General features: G+C 46.4%; 1 protein-coding gene across 1 annotated transcript; it reads right to left on the bottom strand.

Moving 5' to 3' along the window:
- Positions 1–105: 105 nt before the first annotated feature.
- Positions 106–17,905, bottom strand: LOC109896662 (N-acetylglucosamine-1-phosphate transferase subunits alpha and beta). Its single transcript, XM_031831673.1, has 21 exons — positions 17,609–17,905; positions 16,175–16,260; positions 15,908–16,027; positions 15,484–15,534; positions 14,840–15,042; positions 14,600–14,664; positions 14,266–14,400; positions 9,266–9,427; positions 8,787–8,966; positions 8,466–8,636; positions 8,143–8,266; positions 7,819–8,016; positions 6,128–7,302; positions 5,684–5,883; positions 5,149–5,368; positions 4,835–4,948; positions 4,650–4,735; positions 4,282–4,380; positions 3,737–3,904; positions 2,612–2,702; positions 106–1,861 (listed from the first exon to the last, which is right to left on the bottom strand). Exons 1-21 carry the CDS (start codon positions 17,738–17,740, stop codon positions 1,790–1,792), a joined length of 3,852 nt encoding a protein of 1,283 aa, XP_031687533.1. The 5' UTR covers positions 17,741–17,905; the 3' UTR covers positions 106–1,789.
- Between the last annotated feature and the right edge of the window lie 1,234 nt (positions 17,906–19,139).

Below are 19,139 nucleotides of genomic sequence, written 5' to 3'. Positions count from 1 at the left end.
TGCATTGAAAAGGCCACATGGTATTGTACTGTTCACTACAAGTAAAACATCTTTATACTAACAAGTTAAATTATTGTAATAAATAAATATTTTCCATTCAAGAAATTCAGTTTCATGACTAGGCGAGTCAGGTTTATTTTAGATTTTGGGATGAGCCAAAGTGATGACTAAACAAAAAATGTGAATTTGACGCATACCACCCATTGTTGTAATTCAACCTGGTCTCAGAGCATGTTGTATTCTGTACATAAATCCGTGGCACTCCATTTAGTATGGTATGTAATTCATTTGTAGCTAGTGCTAACGTTAGCTGGGGTTAGCAAAGTAGCTACAAATTAATTAAAATTCTTATTGTCTGAGATCCAAACACACAACCTTTGGGTTGCTAGATATACGCTCACCCTCCTAATATTTGCCTTAAGTGATCTTGCTACGTTTGGTTACATATACTAATGAGTGTCCCAGACTGAGACCAGGCTGTGTAATCTGACACACTGCATACCACAGTACACCAACACTACAAATATTCAGTAATAGTAAGGCAGCAAAACATTATCATGGTTCTACTGCTGCTAGCAATCATTCACATTTTATCAGAATTAATGTCACAATGCACCGCTTGTAAACGGAGGGGAGAGCTACCAAATTCAGGCATGGAAGGCTCAACAGAGAGACCATAGAATCAGAAAAGAACTGAGGGTCAGTAGTAGAACACTTGTGGAGCTAAATTAACATTCCGTGGCATTCATTAGGAACGCATTCACTGAACAACACAGACATTACAGAGCATGCTGAAGAGATCTGAATTTCAGACACTAGCAGAGCTATACGTAAAGTATCCCACAGGGACACATTCTGTGTGGATGGCTGATCGCTGCGTGGTCTACTGTGTGAAACATTCACGATTTTAAAAAACAACCGGTGTGGCATTTTTCACCCAGAAACCCCATGCCTTTGAAAGAAATCACTTATGACATGTGCATACCAAATCCAACCAAGACTTTTAAAAGGCAAGCAGGGACAATGGGTAAACAAGGTCATACAGTCTAACTGGAATACTTCTGGCACCACTCTTTAAAATAAGGCACTTGTGTTGAATGTAGACATTGACCAGGAGTGACATGGTGAAACAGGTCAAATGGCATAATTCCTGTTATTCTGATTAACCCCTCCCCGATCCCTTTTTTCCTTCTGTGGAATAAAGGTACAATTTAAAAAAATAAAAATAAAATAGTGTCCAACCTAACCTCTGGAATGCGTCGCAAGGTTACAGCTCTCACGGTTAAGGTGCTGTAAACCCACACCACAGATGGTGTCTCCCGCCAATCGCTTCCAGATCATGGTTTTAACAGTACATCAATCACACTGCCCACACTGACTAGACTGGAGCAGTTTAGCACATAGTTGGCTCAGTCAGTGTCCTTCTCCACAGCCTGGTGTGTTGGTGGCGTGTGGGCGATAAGTCCCTCTGGCACCCCTGGTGGAAGAGAAGTGTCTGGTTTCTGGCTTCTACTGGCACGACATCACTCCAGCATCTCCCAGCCAGGTGATGCCCATCAATCATCTTACCCGTCACACATGATTAACGTTGTTTACAAGAGTCCCTCTCTCCTTGAGCCATGCTGATGCAATCCCAGATGAGGACGTTTCGAGATATAGGGATAGCCCTCCTCGCTCACCACCTACCCCTGCATGGCCCTCAATTTGAACTCAAGGAGAGAGGTTGAGGAAGGGGACAGGTAGGAGGGTGGATGCAGAGAGGAGGATTAGGACATCTTTCCCTCGTTCTTCACACGCGCTCTGGGTTGACATCGTTGCTGACCCTGCGTCTGGGAAACAGCTTGCGCTTCAGTAGAATCAGCTGAGGGAAGAAGAAAATACCACAAAGGACTGCGTCACAAAACACACAAACACTGAAAGACGAGTGGAAAAAGAGGGAAACGACATTCCTCTGTCAGCATGTGGCTCTGAGCGGCAGCTTTTTGCTCTATTTTTCTTGCCTTTGAACAGATCAGGGCAAAAGCATTTCGGGAGAGTCAACATAAGTCCTGTAAAGTCACCAGAAGGTGGTTTATTGGTCCAGGCCTGAGCCGATAAACCACAGAGATGTAAACAGCTCTCCAACTTCAAGAGGCAGTTTACAAACAAAGTACCAGATGCCTGGAAGGAAAAGGAAGGAGGAGTGGAGCCTTAAGCCTGAGGAGAGGGATGATTCTTGGTACAAAAACAAGACGGCTCCCTCAGATTCCTCCATGTCCCAATGGCCCAGTGCACAGTGTGGATTGCCCATTCCTCCACGGTCACTCTGGCGATTAACCTTTATTAGGAGAAACTTTACCCCGACCCCCTCAGATCTGACAGGTGCCATGATCAACAACAAAAAACATTCAGCCATCCACTGCTCACAGTCCAACATGGACAGGTTTCAGTCTCATTTCAGTGACGCAAATTTCAGTCATTCCAAAGCTCAACCGATAGTGAGGGATACGTGCCCCTGTAGAGCTCCCTCTATGGAGCCCTGGAGCTAACTAAGTGCTAAATCACAAGCAACAAGTGTGCTGTTTATATTAGCGAGGCGGAAATATACATGACAGTGTAAAGTCCTACTGACCTGCTCTGCAAAGAAGGAGACGACAGTAAAGATCACCAGGGTCACCAATACACAGTGGGTCCAGAACTTCAGCTTGTCCCGATATACTCGCCTGTAAGACAGAGACAGTAAGACAGCAAAAATAAACAAACTATTTTTGTGCCATCAATGAACACATGACAAAGCAGATAACTCTCTGAAAGTCATCACTCTCATATTCTGATCCTAGGCTCCAGTATGACAATTGATTGAGTGATTGACAGGGTGAAATGTTTTTGGGAAGTATCAATGAATACAAAACAGAAACTCGACGAAAGTCACGACTGCCATATTCAGAGTCCAGTCTCAATTATGAAATATTTTAGGCTTGGGTGACAGGGTTAAAGGTCATTATGAAATGCCTGTGGTTCCAGGGGAGAGGAAGAGAGGGCGACAGGGTAAAGGGGTGACAATGTGACATCAGGGGACCTCTGCTACCACCCGCCTGTCACTTCACTAACACCCTTGTGACTCTTGGAGTGTCATGTGTGTGGCTCATACGAGTCTAATTTTAAAGTCTCGGTATCTGGCTAGATTCCTCCAGCTCAGGCCTGGTGCTATAAGAGCAGGATCCCACTATAACCCCCTTGGATTCCCAGCGATCATTTATGGCAGTGCTGCACTCGGAGGTGCTGACAGCTAGGATCCTTCATTCTTCTCTTGGAGAAATGGGGAGAGACCTCTGTCTCACATGGCACTAATACAGTAAGATAACGTATCTGTCCATCTATCATTTAGGACAGATACTACAATTGACAAAAGTATCTGTACAGGCATCTTGTACTGTGTGCACATTGTGCTTCTGCACTGCCACCAATTAATGGTATAATGACAAAAGAATGTAACTAAATGCAGATCACATATTCAACTGATAATCTCTCTCTCTCATATATATATATATATATATATATATATATATATATATATATATATATATAAACCACCCCAGTCCTACCATTCCCCTCTGTCTAGTATAAACCACCCCAGTCCTACCATTCCCCTCTGTCTAGTATAAACCACCCCAGTCCTACCATTCCCCTCTGTCTAGTATAAACCACCCCAGTCCTACCATCCCCCTCTGTCTAGTATAAACCACCCCAGTCCTACCATTCCTGGAGCTCTCCCATGTGGAGGAAGCGGTTGCGGTATTCTCTGGGCAGCTCAAACTGGGAGGTCAGGGGGAACATGGACTCATAGAAGTCCCTCAGCACCGCCTTAACAGTCCCTGCGTCCTTATGGCTGTGGTCAATGTTGTCATTTAGACATATGAACTTCCTGTGAAGAAACACAGTGATGTGGTCAAATCATAATCAACAACATCATGGTCAAATGGTCATATGAAAAGGTAGTATAACAATAAAACAGGAAGTAGTAGTACATATTAATTAGGCAGGCACTAGGCTGGACACCTACAGAAAGTACAGAGGTAATGCTAAAAATTGGAGGGGGGGGGTGCTCATCTTTGTTCTGTTACACACAAGTGTGTAATGGAAATGTGTCTTTCATATCCCAACTCCCCGAGACACCGGTAGGGAGTGGTGTCAAGGCCAGGGTCACTATTGTACAGCGCCCCTGGACAGATCTTTCACCTCAGCCGCTCCGGTGTTCAAACCAGTGATCTTTCGGTTACTGGCCCAACTCTCTAACCTCACCTGGGGTTCTTCCTGATGTCATCCAGCTGGCCCACCACATGGGACACGTTGGTCCGCACCATCTTAAAGGCGATCTCCTCCTCGCCCATTATCTCAAACCTGTCAAAGGAGAGGTTTCCATGTTTACTGTGATCTTAAATAGGGTCAGGATATTCAGAGAAAATGTAGGATGGGTGATATATATAGATTAAGGACCGTGGATGATGGTAGAGAACAGGATTTTTTAAAATCTTTTTTTTTTTTTTTAAAGACCCAACCACCCCCTCTTCAGAGGACAAAAATAAATGTTTTTACAGCATTTTCATTTGTTGTTACACACATTTGACATAGATTTTTTTTATTTTATAATTTTTTAGAACAGGACTTACTTGTACTTGTTCTGGTCTTTGAAGGCCTTGTGGATGCGCTCTGTGACGGCTTTACAGTGGACCACCAGACCTTTAGTGACGGGAGGCTGTGGATTCAAACACACGAATCAGTCTCTGCACCTCAAGTCTACTACAGCTTATAAATGTTGTTGGGCCACAGCATAGAGGCAATGTAGAGTAGTCACCATGCTGGCTTCGTAGTATGCCTCCTGTGTAGGGCTAACGATATGTAGCTGGGTCAGGTTGGTTGGCAGCGTCTTAGAACAGTTGATCAGCAGCTGCTCCAGACCTGTCAGATCCTGCAACACGCCACACGCTAACACATTAACCTCACTGTACCACTGGTTTGAGATCAGCTTTTAATCAGGAGTAAACCAAGGTCGGTATTCATAAAGTGTCTCAGAGTAGACGTGCCGATCTATGATCACTTTGGCCTTCGATGATAGACAACATGGACACGCGGGGACCTGATCTTCTACACCCAGACTTCTCTACTGACCTGTAGATTGAGGGGGAGCTCATGGATGCGAGTGGCCAGCGTTCGGATCTCGCGGTCAGAGAGAACGCCGGAGTGGTCCGTGTCGATCTCGTCGAACACCTGCGAAACGTTGAGCGGCTGCAGGGCCGACATCAGGAAGTAGAAGTAGGAGAATGAAAACTGCATGTCCTCCGGGTGACGCACGCGGTGAGACGACGTCAGGTCAAACGCCTGTGGGAATCTGATGGGTGGAGACATTCACATATCAGTTTGTTCAGCAACGGCAGGTAGCCTAGTGGTTAGAGCGTTTGCAACATCGAATCCCCGAGCTGACAAGGTAAAAATCTGTCGTTCTGCCCCTGAACAAGGCAGTTAACCCACTGTTCCTAGGCCGTCATTGAAAATAAGTATTTGTTCTTAACTGACTTGCCTAGTAAAATTTTTAAAAACGAATTAACTATAACGAGGTAAACAAATGAGTGCTCCTGTTAGACAAGCACTCACAACAGCTACTTCGGTCTTGTATATTACTAACCCAGTATTTCCTGTTACTCACATGTCCTGGAGCTCCTGCATGATGAGCCTGTCGATCATGTGGGGCATGTGGGCGGGGACCTTGCGGGAGGTGAAGCCAAACTGGCCGTTGAGCAGCTTGTTGACGTAGCGGAGGGAGTCGGCGAAGGTGTCCTGCAGCTTCCGGCCAGCGGCGGCGCTGTCTGCCTGGTACGCCAGCTCTCCCTCCAGACGCTCCTCCTCCTATAGCAGCCATAGAAAGAGCCAGAAAGCAATAAGAGAATACACAATTAACATTCTGATCAAATTCAGATAACATTCAGATTCCCATTTACATTTGGAACATTAAAAGTTAAACCGTTTCTGAGTAAAGTGTTTGCGATTCAATCCAATGCACGGTTGTTCTCGATTCTATGTTCTTCATCTCAAGAGCCAGGATTTTTCCTGACTGACCTTGTGACATTATTACAACCCAACCCCAGCTCACCTCCAGCAGGTCCTGGAAGTACTTCCGTCTCTCCCAGGGCAGGAAGCCTCTGTCTGAGGAGGTGTAATGGTGCAGCTTCCTGCCCACAGGAACCCCCCGGGCGCCCTCTGCTCCTTCCTTCGGTCCCTTCTCGGCCACTGCCTGCTGCGATTGGCCCTCTGAGCCCTTGGCTTTGGACATGCTGCCCACCAGGGTGCTCAGCAGCTTGGAGGACGGTGGAGGTTTCTCTGTGGGGGTGGTGTCCTGGGCTTTAGCGGCTTTCGGAAACTCCCCATCCACTAGAACTGGGATGGGGGTTGCTGGAGTCTTTTGTGCTTTCTGTTTCTCTTTCTCACCAACGATGCTCGACTTGGGCACCTCCTCTGGTGCCTCGGTTCCCTCTGGCCCTTTGGTCTTCTCTGCTCCGTTTCTTTCTGGATTGTGTTGTGCTACTGGGTTAGCCTCCACTAGCTGTGGTGTGTCTGCCTCTCTCCTCACCACATGTCCTACTAGGTCTTTAAAAGGGTTGTCCTGGGGTTTGATCTGGTCAGCTGGTGTTAACCTGGGGCCCCGATTGGCCAGAGCCTTGTACGGCCCTAGCATTATAGCCTTGGTGAGGTTATAACCTTTCATAGTGATGTCACCCAACAGGAGTTTTCCTTGCAGCCTCTGAAGCTCACTCTGCAAGGCCGCCGGTAGCAGGGACACATTTAGCGCAGGCACATCCACAATCACCTCATTTTCCCCAGGTGGCATCTTCAGGACTCGGGGACCTTGTTTCTCCAGAGGGACATCCTCGAAAGGGACCTCAGGCTCTGCGGTGGCGGTGGTGGGCTTGGCCTCTTTGGATCCATCTTTGCGGACTGGGTCTGACACGGACACGTTGGTCTGGGGGAGCTGGCGGGTGTCCACAGCCACGCTGAAGGTCAGGGAGAACTCCTTGTCATCATCCCCTTGGACAGTGAGGTTGTAGTGGACCAGCGAGGCATTGTGGCCCGAGTGGAGGAGCAGGTGGACCGTCTTCCACTTGTTGGCCACCGAGGTATGGCGCACGGCCAGGTTGTCGCTGACCTGGGCCTCGGTCACCCGGCGAGCCACGCCTGCAAAGCTGAAGTATGGCCTGGTCTCACCCACCGGTAGGGTGTACAAGGTCTTGTTCTTCAGCAGGGTGATGCTGTAGAGCTGGTTAAAGTAATCTACAACACACACACACACACAGCATGATTATCACTGCTCTTCCACCTCACTGGATGAGCTAACGTGACCAGATCAGGAAAAACACTTCTGCACATTTTCTCATCAATGAAAAATTAGATCTTAGAGTCTTCTCTTCACAAAAGTAGAATCTGTTAGGAACAAATTGCAATAGGTTTTGTAGACTTGACACTGTGCCAATGTTTTTTTTTATTACGTTGTTTAAAAGGAGTGCAAGAGCGAATTGAGTTATTGTATATGCGCACTTCAAGGAATAGGCGTTCCCTCACAAAAACTATGTAAATGCATGTTAAAACGCGCAAATAGGATCTGGCTAGCTCATGCTTGGCACTGCCCATCTCTTCGCTTGTTCTGCCCACTGTGCTTATTTTCTCCCATTGTAAATGGCACATAACGCATCTTGGGTTAGTCATCAATATCTTTGCTATAAATAAAGCACAGAGTTTGAGGTCAGGTGATTAAGAAAAACTCCTGGGCCTACTTCAGATCACACTCACCTTGTCCACAGTCGCCCACGTCGAAGCCACAGGAGAGCACGTTGCAGGCCTGGTCGCAGAACTTGTCTGCCAGCCAGGAGTTGGCACAGCCTTGGTTACAGCTGGACACGCCCCCGATGCCACCTAGACCTCCGGCAAACTGCCAGGGCTGATTACCCACTCCGCCCACAGCGGTCCCAAACCGGCTGCCCCCAGCTCCTGTGTGGTGGGATGGAGAAGAGGAAGAATAGAAAGCTCAGTGAACGACGAGTTGTGACGGAGGAGAGAAGGGAAGAAGGAGAAGAGGCAGACTGGTACAGGGAGGGATAAAGGAGAGATCGTCACCCAGGCAGTCGCCACCATCCCAGTCACAGGCGGAGTTGTTGCAGGCCTTGTCACAGTAGCCATCTTTGATCCAGGAGCCTGGACAACCTTCAGCACAGTTAGGGACCGGCCAGGTGAGGTACACCTGTAGGTAGAGAGGACAGGCGAGGTACAGTAGGGATGTTAAGACAATATTACAATATACAAAATAACAGAACTAACCCAATCTCATGCCAGCGAGCTATTTAGATGAAATGATCAAGAGTCTACATTAGCACAAACTTGAGCAAGTGAGCTAAATTCAAGACCATGTATCTAGTAACACTTGAAGTCTAGACCCGGACCTTCTGTCCTTTGGAGTGACTGAAGAAGTCATCAGGCCACACGTCCTTCCCGAACATGACGTCGTCGTTGAGGTAGATGAACTTCTGAGACAGGCCTGGGATTCGGTGGATGTGGGTCTCAATGGCAGGGGAACTGAAGGTGGGCAGGTGAGTGTGGTTCTGGAAGACATCCTACACAGGAGAGACAATCATATGGCAACCTGGATTTTTTTTCTTAACTACAGGCCCAGAATTCTTCCTGCTCCGGTCACAACATCCCTTATTTTCTGTTATTGTCAACAATCATATCTGTGAGAGTAGTAGTGTAGGCCTCAGGTGTACCTGGTGTGTTACCACGGTGACGCGGGGGTTGTCCAGGTTCAGCCAGGAGGGGATCTGCCCATTGGTCACGATGAAGATGTGCCGCACCCAGGGGGCGTGTCTCTCCACTGAGCGCAACGAATAGCGCAGTTCCTCGTTGTCCTCGAAGCGACTAGCCGAGACGTCCTCGTCCTGCTTGGACTAGGGGGGGGGCAGAGAGCAGAGCAGAGGGGTCTGAGACATGCTTTCACCGTGCTCTGAAAAGAGACCAATCCAAAATGTTTGCACTACATGTCATTGTATTTTATCCTCACGGTCGAATAGGTAGAAAACAATGGAAGTTCTCAGTCCAGCAGTTTAGTTTCACTCAGTGATACCTACTATACCCTGAATGAACAGTGCAACTGCATTAAACAAGAGTTAGAGCTCCTCTTCACCTTGACATACACTGTTGATCTTCCCTGATATAGAGTGAGTGACGGGACAGAGTGAGGTCCTACCTGTGTGATGGCAGTCAGGTCCCAGAAAAGATAAGCAGCGCTGATGGTCAGCTCTTTCCCGTCCAGGGTCAGGTTCTTTTTGGCCTGCTGGGTCAGGTCAGTAAAGTCCTGAGGGCTGTTCAGATGGAGCAGGGCGATACTGGCCTCCGTATACAGCTGGAACTATGGGAGAGGGGGAGGGAGAGAGAGAGAGAGAGAGCGAGACAGAAACTCTGACATGTCAGTGTGGCAACAGAGACAGCAGATGCTACTCAGCATAGCAGCGCCATGAGAAAACAACGCAAATATCACAGCCTTTATTTGGAGCCAAGGACACAACCTCCACAACAAGACAGACATCAAGCCAGATATATTTTTATGAACCACTTTAGACGTAGTGGCCATGTCAAAGGTTATATGAAGCGCTGCCTAAAATCCATTATTGTGACTTTGGTTAGAGAGATGACAAACAAAGCCACCACATGACGGGTGCATACACAGACTACTAGGCTGAACGTGAGCCAGGTTCAAAGCCATTTGATTTTGATGTTGACCTATAACTTCTGACCCGTGGCCAGTTTAAAGGATGGACCACGTCCAAGCAGAGAACTCGTCGCCACCAACCACTGTACCCTTCAAGAGGTACTAAACAATATCATGCCTGTGTGGATATGGGAACGAGAGTGAGTGTGAGGGAGTGTGCGTGTGTGGCAGGGAGGGGGGGGGGGGGCTTGGAAAGTTCTGTGATGTCATCTCTGTGTGGGGGAGCTGGTATTGATCTCAGGGTTGGAATGGAAGGCTTGACTCCGTATCCTTGCATGTGTCATCTCAGTAGTTGCCTCTCACGACCATCGATCCCGACTCCCTCATCTCCTTAGTCCCTAGCCTTCCAGGCAGCCCACAAACCACTGAGCCAGAACCCAAACACCTTACTGCTGCATGTCTCCCTCTCAGCCATTGACATGCTTTTTCTCTGTTCCTGTTGTTATATAAATCCCTAAGAGGAGGCAGGGACAGCCAACTGGAGATCACATTTCCATTTTTATTAGCCCCTTTTATAGGAGCTGTTAACACACAGCTCCGTGTGTCTGTACAAGTGCACACACACACGCACACGCCTCCATGTCACGGTAACACAAAGACAATAGTAAACATGGCTTTATATAGCTTTACTCGGAAAGGCATTGGCTATTGGCAGTAACATCAACATTCTCGTCCACATCTGCCCGTCAGCAGCCCGTCAAAAGACGCAGGCGTTTAGTTGAAGTATTTAAGGTCATGTCATACCCGTTATCATGAGCCAATGTCAATAGTGACAGGAGGATCCAAACATCAGCTGTTTTTCCTACTCCTGACATTTTAAACTATTTCATTACGGTTTAAAAACGTCATTAGTCAGTATACGTGCAAACCACAAATACAGTAAAACCTTGAACCACATGCTCTGGAAGGAAAAAGCTGAAGCCTAAATATACCTCATCTGGGTAGCCCAAACCAAATCTTGTGTGTGTCACAAGAGTCTAACACACACCAGAGCCTAGTAAATATTTTACCATGTGCGCGAACACATGGTAAATATTGTCACACAACTAAAAAGAGTCCGAGCAAGACGTCACAGTAGTGTTGAGTGAGGAGGTAGGCTTCATGATGTCATACGATCATCGATCCATCACCTCTCCGGGTCTCAGACTCTACAGCAGTGATCATCAACTAGATTCAGCTGATTTTGTTCTTGGGAGGATGGCTGGCGGGCCAAAACATAATTACAAATCATTTATAGACTGCAAATAGACCGTAAGGAGCCCAAACAGATGTTATATTTGACTAAAACATCATTATAAACCTTGCTTACGTTTGTATACGATCACGTGTCTCTATTATGCGTGGGAATACTTGGGAACAAGTTTCCCCAAATTAAAAAACACTTGGAGTTCCTTTCCTGGTGTTTTAACAGTATTTTCTGTCCAACAATAAATTCTTTATAAAATGATATAATATTTTGGAGGACACCAGTCGGGAAGAACTGGCCTAAAATATAACCAGGGGGTCATTCCAGTCATATGATGAAGGCCAGTGAGGTGAACAGGGAAATGATGCGTCTATGGATTCCCTGTGGCCTGGCTGGTCTAGCGATAATGCCGCAGCTCCTGGCACACGCCTCCCACAACAGCACAGGGTTTGAGCCCAGTCTACTGCCCTTTGATGCAATCTCTCTCCATCTTTCTGTTCAATACAGAATCTGAAAGACCTAAAAAGGATATAAATAAACAAAAATATAAGGATTTCCCACCAAAATAGTACTACTGTGTACTCAGTAGTACTCAGATTCTGACTATCATGGCTTTGAATGTAGCTGTACTTTACGGCTTCGATTTATTTACTATTTTCATCTATTCTCTACAGACACACTAGCTGCACATTCTAACCTCGAGTACATAAACCACAGGCTATCCTATACAAGTTAGCTATAAATGAATAACACACAACACGTGTGGAAGGCAACATGCCAGTTAGAGGAGCAGACAAACGGAGGGCAGTATTTTCTAGGCGACAGTGTGAGCAGATGGGGGTCGTGGGGCAGCTTTCATCACCATCGCACTCAGTTTAACACCGTCTATAAATACAGTCCATCTCTCAGCACCACCACCCTGCCCATCCCTCTCTCCCCCTCCGTCTCTCTGCATTCTGCCCATCCCTCTCTCCCCCTCCGTCTCTCTGCATTCTGCCCATCCCTCTCTCCCCCTCCGTCTCTCTGCATTCTGCCCATCCCTCTCTCCCCCTCCGACTCTCTGCATTCTGCCCATCCCTCTCTCCCCCAGTCTCTCTGCATTCTGCCCATCCCTCTCTCCCCCACAGTCTCTCTGCATTCTGCCCATCCCTCTCTCCCCCACAGTCTCTCTGCATTCTGCCCATCCCTCTCTCCCCCACAGTCTCTCTGCATTCTGCCCATCCCTCTCTCCCCCACAGTCTCTCTGCATTCTGCCCATCCCTCTCTCCCCCACAGTCTCTCTGCATTCTGCCCATCCCTCTCTCCCCCACAGTCTCTCTGCATTCTGCCCATCCCTCTCTCCCCCTCCGTCTCTCTACATTCTGCCCATGCCTCTCTCCCCCACAGTCTCTCTGCATTCTGCCCATCCCTCTCTCCCCCACAGTCTCTCTGCATTCTGCTCATCCCGCTTCACAGAATCGGCCCGACAGCACCAGGAAGACCACTGAAACTGGATCCCTGCATTGTGCTACTGACAGACGGATGGACCCCCCCCCCCACCCACCCAGCCTTCCTGAACCTCCTGTCCCCATACACTCTGCTTATAAAGGCTACCTCACCTGTGAGGGCTGTAGAAAGGTCTATGTGAGACAGAAGGAGTGAGTGGGTGGAATAGAAAGAGGAAACAGAGGGGGATAGAGAAGGAAAGGTCAGTAAAATCCTGGTGACCTTTCAGTGTGCTGCCTGTCACCACGCCACCCAAAACAGTTGTTCTAATGTTAACCCCCTTGGCCGCTCCCCAAGATAGGGTTTCACCCTAATCCCCTTCTGTTGTCACATGACCCCCGGCGAGACAGAGAGAGACAGAGAAAGAGAAGAGAGAAGGAGAGAGGCAGTAGGGGGTGGATAAGGAGAGCTCACTGTAGGAGTCTGCAGATCACAGACACTTTCTGTTGTAGTGTAGGTTGACAAAGACCTTTTTTATTCATAGTGATTATTATTGTCCCAGCAACACCAGAGTGACCATTTCTGATGTGCATTAGGCTGTTTAATTCCATATATATGATATACACTGAGTAGACAAAACATTAGGAACATCTGCTCTTTCCATGACAGGCTGACCAAGTGAATCCAGGTGAAAGCTATGATCCCTTATTGATGTCACTCGTTAAATCCACTTCAATCAGTGTAGATGAAGGGGAGAAGACCGGTTAAAGATGGATTTTTAAGGCTATGGGCAAATGAGACATTGACTTGTCTCAACCAAAGATTTAAGTGCCTTTGAACAGGGTATGGTAGTAGGTGCCAGGCTCACCAGTTTGAGAGTGTCAAGAACTGCAATGCTGCTGGGTGTTTCACGCTCAACAGTTTCCTGTGTGTATCAGCAATAGTTCACCACCCAAAGAACATCCAGTCAACTTGACAACTGTGGGAAGCACTGTTGAGTCCATGTCGAGTCCATGCCCCCAACTGATAGGCTGTTCTGAGGGCAAAGGGAGGTGCAACTCAACATTTGGAAGGTGTTCCTAATGTTTTGTACACTCAGTGTAGCTTTGTATGGATATAGTCTAACTATGCCTGTGGTGAGACAGAACTACAGTAGTCTTTTTTTTTTTTTTTTTACAGTAGTTAACCATCATGTTTTATGTTATTATCTCGTTTGTTGTTACTGGCATTCCTCCTCCCGAAATATCTCAGAGCTCTGATTAGAGAAAATTATTAGATTGACAATCCGTGGCCAACCTAAACCAGGGCTCTTTACGACCATAATATCGGTTTAAAATAGATGAGACCTCTTCTGCTTAAGTGTTACTGCTTATTTAATTCGGTATAGTTATGTTGTTTAAGGTCTGTGGTTATGGCAGACAGACAGTGTCTATGTTCAGTTTGAACACAATAGATTCTGTCTGGATCCTGTCTGATATACAAACGTTTGGAGCACAGCAATGACTAGCCTATCTTTCAAATCATGATTCTGAGGTACAGCAAGGGTGACATCTTGTGGCTATATGAATGTAGTTACATATTATATCTTATATTAATATATCCTGGAATTGTACATTCTTTTTTACTAAAAATCTGCATTTGTCATTAAATGTAAATAAAGTATGTTGTGGCATATCTGTGCCTGGTTAAGAAAACAACAAATGTGTTCATATGATAAAATGCCATACTGTATTTTGTGAAACACTGCCCTCTAGTGAAATAACAGATACATCACCCCGTCTAAAATAATACAGTATTTGACTTAGCACTGTGTTTTCCTGATAGATTATGTCATTTGTTTTCCTTTTTCCATCTAGGTTAGTCTTACCTGTTTGATCTTGCCAGTGACAACAGATGGCAGTTTGACTCGGAGCTGCTCTGTCTCCTTGAAGGATGCTGGGAAGCCACTGAGGTAGGCCAGGCTCTGCATGCGGACCAGACCTGGTGCTTCCTTATCTGTTGTCTACAGGAGGAACAACAGGACAATAGCTTATTGTTACCATATGACTGTGTCCATTGCTTATTCATCCTTAAGGACCAGTGTATCCAACTGGGGTAAATGCTCAATCATATAATTGTGCTGGAATCAGAAAGGACTAGGAAGTGTTGATTGTGTCTGGTGCAATAGAACTTCTAATAGCATAGAGAGTCAGGTAACTCACCAGGTAACATCTAGAGACAGAGCGCTTCAGGGCCTCACGGGGTGCGTCTGTGTAGGCCTTGTCCGCTATGGGAGGGAGAATAAGAGAGAGCCATACAGACAGAGCCATAGAGAAAGAGCGAGAGATTTTGCTGTGATGACATGATTGGTGTTCTCGTACTGAGTGGGTAGCAGAACTGTGAACTGAAATAGCATGTGTGTAGAGTGCCCGTTGGGAGTGTTAGTTTCAATGACTCTTTACCATCAGCCTGAGAGTGAAAGATGACCACAGACACTGTGGTGGAGGGGTGGAGGGGCTTGGCCACCTGCAGCAGCAGCTTGGCGGCGGAGAAGGAGGGCGAGAGCGAAGGCAACTCCTTCAGAGTGACGTTGGCAGGCAGAGCCGGGTCCAGGGCTAGCATGGGCGCTGTGATACAATGGGACAGCAGACATTCTGGCTTCACACTGCAAACAGAAACACAGACGTATAAAGAGAAAGAAAAAAAGGTCACAAAACATCAAGATGGTGTCCACAATTCCAGGCCAACATCACTACTTCCACCAAACCACTATGGCTAGTGCAAAACCCTGCTCTGTCTCGCTGTAGTTTGTACCACTTGCACAAGGCTTCCTTTGTGCTGTGGTTGCATCTCACGCCTTAATGTCTGTGGTCATAAGCCACCTGTTGTTGCAGATTGGTCGACAACACCGAGACCCGTTCTCACAAACACTCAGTTGAGAGAGAAACAGGAAATACCAGCAATGATGTCAAAAACCCTTGATCTTAGACGACCGTAGTTTTTGTCTCAATAAGATGGTTCATCATCAGCTCCCTGCTCTTAGAGTTTGGAAGCATCCATATTGAGCTAGAGATGTAAAGAGTGTGTGAAAACCACAGTCACTCACCTGTCCTTTGGCAATTCAGTCGGATCACTTGCATTCTTCCCCAGCCGTTCCCTATGGTGAGAAACAGTCCAGAAAGTCAACGCACTGATCCCGTTAACACATGGAATGTTTTGTTGGGGAATGTTCTAGTATTGTGATTGGAAATCGACCTTTGAGCTAACAGAATCTCCCTCTGGCAATATTAGTACACTACATATTTGGTCCCCTAGTCTACACAACAGGATGAATGGGAACGATTCAATCATGTAATGTGAATAAGTACCCGCTTGCTTTAGGTGCTAATAACATTCAGCGGACCACAGTAACCCTCTCTCCGTCAGCCCTTTACCAAAACAAATATGTTCAGCGTGCAATCACCTAATACTATTTGTGTAGCCTAACGTGTGTGACGTGCAACTGAAGTCTCTGTGACCATGTGCAGTACCTCAGTGTTCTCTGCTCTTCCTCCAGCTGCTCTCTCACACCACGTAGCTGCTTCATCAGGTCTGTGTCCGTGCCATTCACCCAGGTGTACACCACATCTATGGGCATGGGCAGGCACAGCCTACAGTGGCACAACACCATAGAGAAGATACACATCAGTTTCAAATCAGTAAATAGACAAAAGGAAGGATATGGAGTAGTGAATTGAGACAGTGCAACACTGGTTATCCCTGTAGTGGATAGCACTTGGGCAGAGAGGCTTACTCACCGAGTCTGGAATGATTTCCCAGCTACATTGTCTCTATATGAGTCAAACAGTACATGGTACTGATCCCTACTCCACTCTACCACCACCTACACACAGAGAGGGGGATGATATTATTAACCACTGAATGTATTGTATACTTCAACATAACCAGCCAGAACAGGCCGTGCCTTACTTCACTTAGTGTATCACACACACACACACTTACTTCACTTAGTGTAACATCACACACACACACTTCACATAGTGTAACATCACACACACACTTCACATAGTGTAACATCACACACACACACTTCACATAGTGTAACATCACACACACACACACTTCACATAGTGTAACATCACACACACACACACTTCACATAGTGTAACATCACACACACACACACTTCACATAGTGTAACATCACACACACACACACTTCACATAGTGTAACATCACACACACACACACTTCACATAGTGTAACATCACACACACACACACACACTTCACATAGTGTAACATCACACACACACACTTCACATAGTGTAACATCACACACACACACTTCACATAGTGTAACATCACACACACACACTTCACATAGTGTAACATCACACACACACACTTCACATAGTGTAACATCACACACACACACACACACCACATAGTGTAACATCACACACACACACACACACCACATAGTGTAACATCACACACACACACACACATAGTGTAACATCACACACACACACACATAGTGTAACATCACACACACACACACATAGTGTAACATCACACACACACACACATAGTGTAACATCACACACACACACACATAGTGTAACATCACACACACACACACATAGTGTAACATCACACACACACACATAGTGTAACATCACACACACACACATAGTGTAACATCACACACACACACACACACACACACACACACACATAGTGTAACATCACACACACACACATAGTGTAACATCACACACACACACATAGTGTAACATCACACACACACACATAGTGTAACATCACACACACACACACATAGTGTAACATCACACACACACACACCACATAGTGTAACATCACACACACACACCACATAGTGTAACATCACACACACACACATAGTGTAACATCACACACACACACATAGTGTAACATCACACACACACACATAGTGTAACATCACACACATAGTGTAACATCACACACACACACATAGTGTAACATCACACACACACACACAGTGTAACATCACACACACACACACAGTGTAACATCACACACACACACACATGGTGTATCACACACACACACACACACACACACACACACACACACACACACACACACACACACACACACACACACACACACACACACATCATTGCGTTTGACAAGGGTTAGCTTGTTAGCTAGCTAAGCTACTTACTTCTCCAAACTGGAAGGCAGAGACGATCATGAGGACTATCCCTCCAAAGCAGAGGTACAGTCCATAGCGATGGGACAGACAGGTGTAGGTCTGTCGCTGCAAGAGTTTCAGTACTGAATTGATTATCACCATGGTTCTACTTTGCAATCCATATCTCTTCAGTCATTCACCGAAGACGCAGGAGCATATCGGAGTTAATATAAAATAAACACTACAAAACGAAAGATGTCTTCTTTGTCACATGACACCTAGCAAAAACTGTCAAAGCACATAACCAAACATTGCACTTCCTTTATGGTGATGATGCGCCTTGACTCAAATGTTCCGGGTGCTGCTTTTTTTTTTTACTCTATAACGCCCTCTATCGACAAGGAGGAGTTGTGCTATACATTTTGCGTGGTGTGTCCTATGCACAGAAATACACTGAATATACCAAACATTAGGAACACCTTCCTAATATTGAGTTTATTCCCCCATTTGCCCTCAAAACAACCTAAATTAATCAGGGCATGAACTCTTTTATTTATTGTTGTTTATTTTATCAGTTAAGTTGACTGAGAACACATTCTCATTCACAGCAACAACCTGGGGTATAGTAACAGGGGAGAGGAGTGGGGATGAATGAGCCAATTGAAAGCTGCGATGATTAAGTGGCCATGATAGTACTAGGGCTAAAGAGGGGAATTTAGCAACCACAGAGAGTCAGGACACCAGTTTAACGTCCCAACCCGAAAGACGGCACCCTACACAGGGCAATGTCACCAATCACTGACCTGGGGCATTGGGATATTTTTTTAGACAAAGGAAAGAGTGTATCCTATTGTGTATCCTCCAACACCACTTCATGCAGCATCTGGTCTCCCATTCAGGACCAACCCTGCTTAGCTTCTACAACATCAACAACACAAAGGAGCTGATCATGGACTTCAGCAGACAGCAGAAGGAGCACGCCACCATCCACATCGATGGGACCGCATTGGAGAAGGTGAAAAGCTTCAAGTTCCTCGGGGTACACATCACTGACAATCTGCACCGCCCGCAACCACAGGGCTCTCCAGAGGGTGGTGCGGTCAGCCCAACGCATCACCGGGAGTACACTGCCTGACCTTCAGGACATCTACAGCACCCGGTGTAACAGGAAGGCCAAGAAGACCATCAAGGACCTCAGCCACCCGAGCCACGGCCTGTTCGCCCCGCTATCATCCAGCGAGTTCAGTACAGGTGCATCAAAGCTGGGACCGAGAGAATGAAAAACAGCTTCTATCTCAAGGCCATCAGACTGTTAAATAGCCATCACGAGCCGGCACCCACCCAGTACCCTGCCCTGAACTTAGTCACTGTCACTAGCAGGCTACCACCCAGTTACTCAGCCCTACACCTTAGAGGTTGCTGCTCTATGTACATAGACATGGAATACTGCTCACTTTAATAATGTTTACATACTGTTTTACACATTTCATATGTACTGTATATACTGTATTCTAGTCAAGGCCATCCTATTCAACTAGTGCTGTACATGTACTATTCTATC

Source organism: Oncorhynchus kisutch, linkage group LG9, assembly GCF_002021735.2.
Source record: "Oncorhynchus kisutch isolate 150728-3 linkage group LG9, Okis_V2, whole genome shotgun sequence".
Taxonomy (NCBI): Eukaryota; Metazoa; Chordata; class Actinopteri; order Salmoniformes; family Salmonidae; genus Oncorhynchus; species Oncorhynchus kisutch.
The sequence above is the reverse complement of the archived record's forward strand: the minus strand, read 5'-3'. Positions and strand labels throughout refer to the sequence as shown.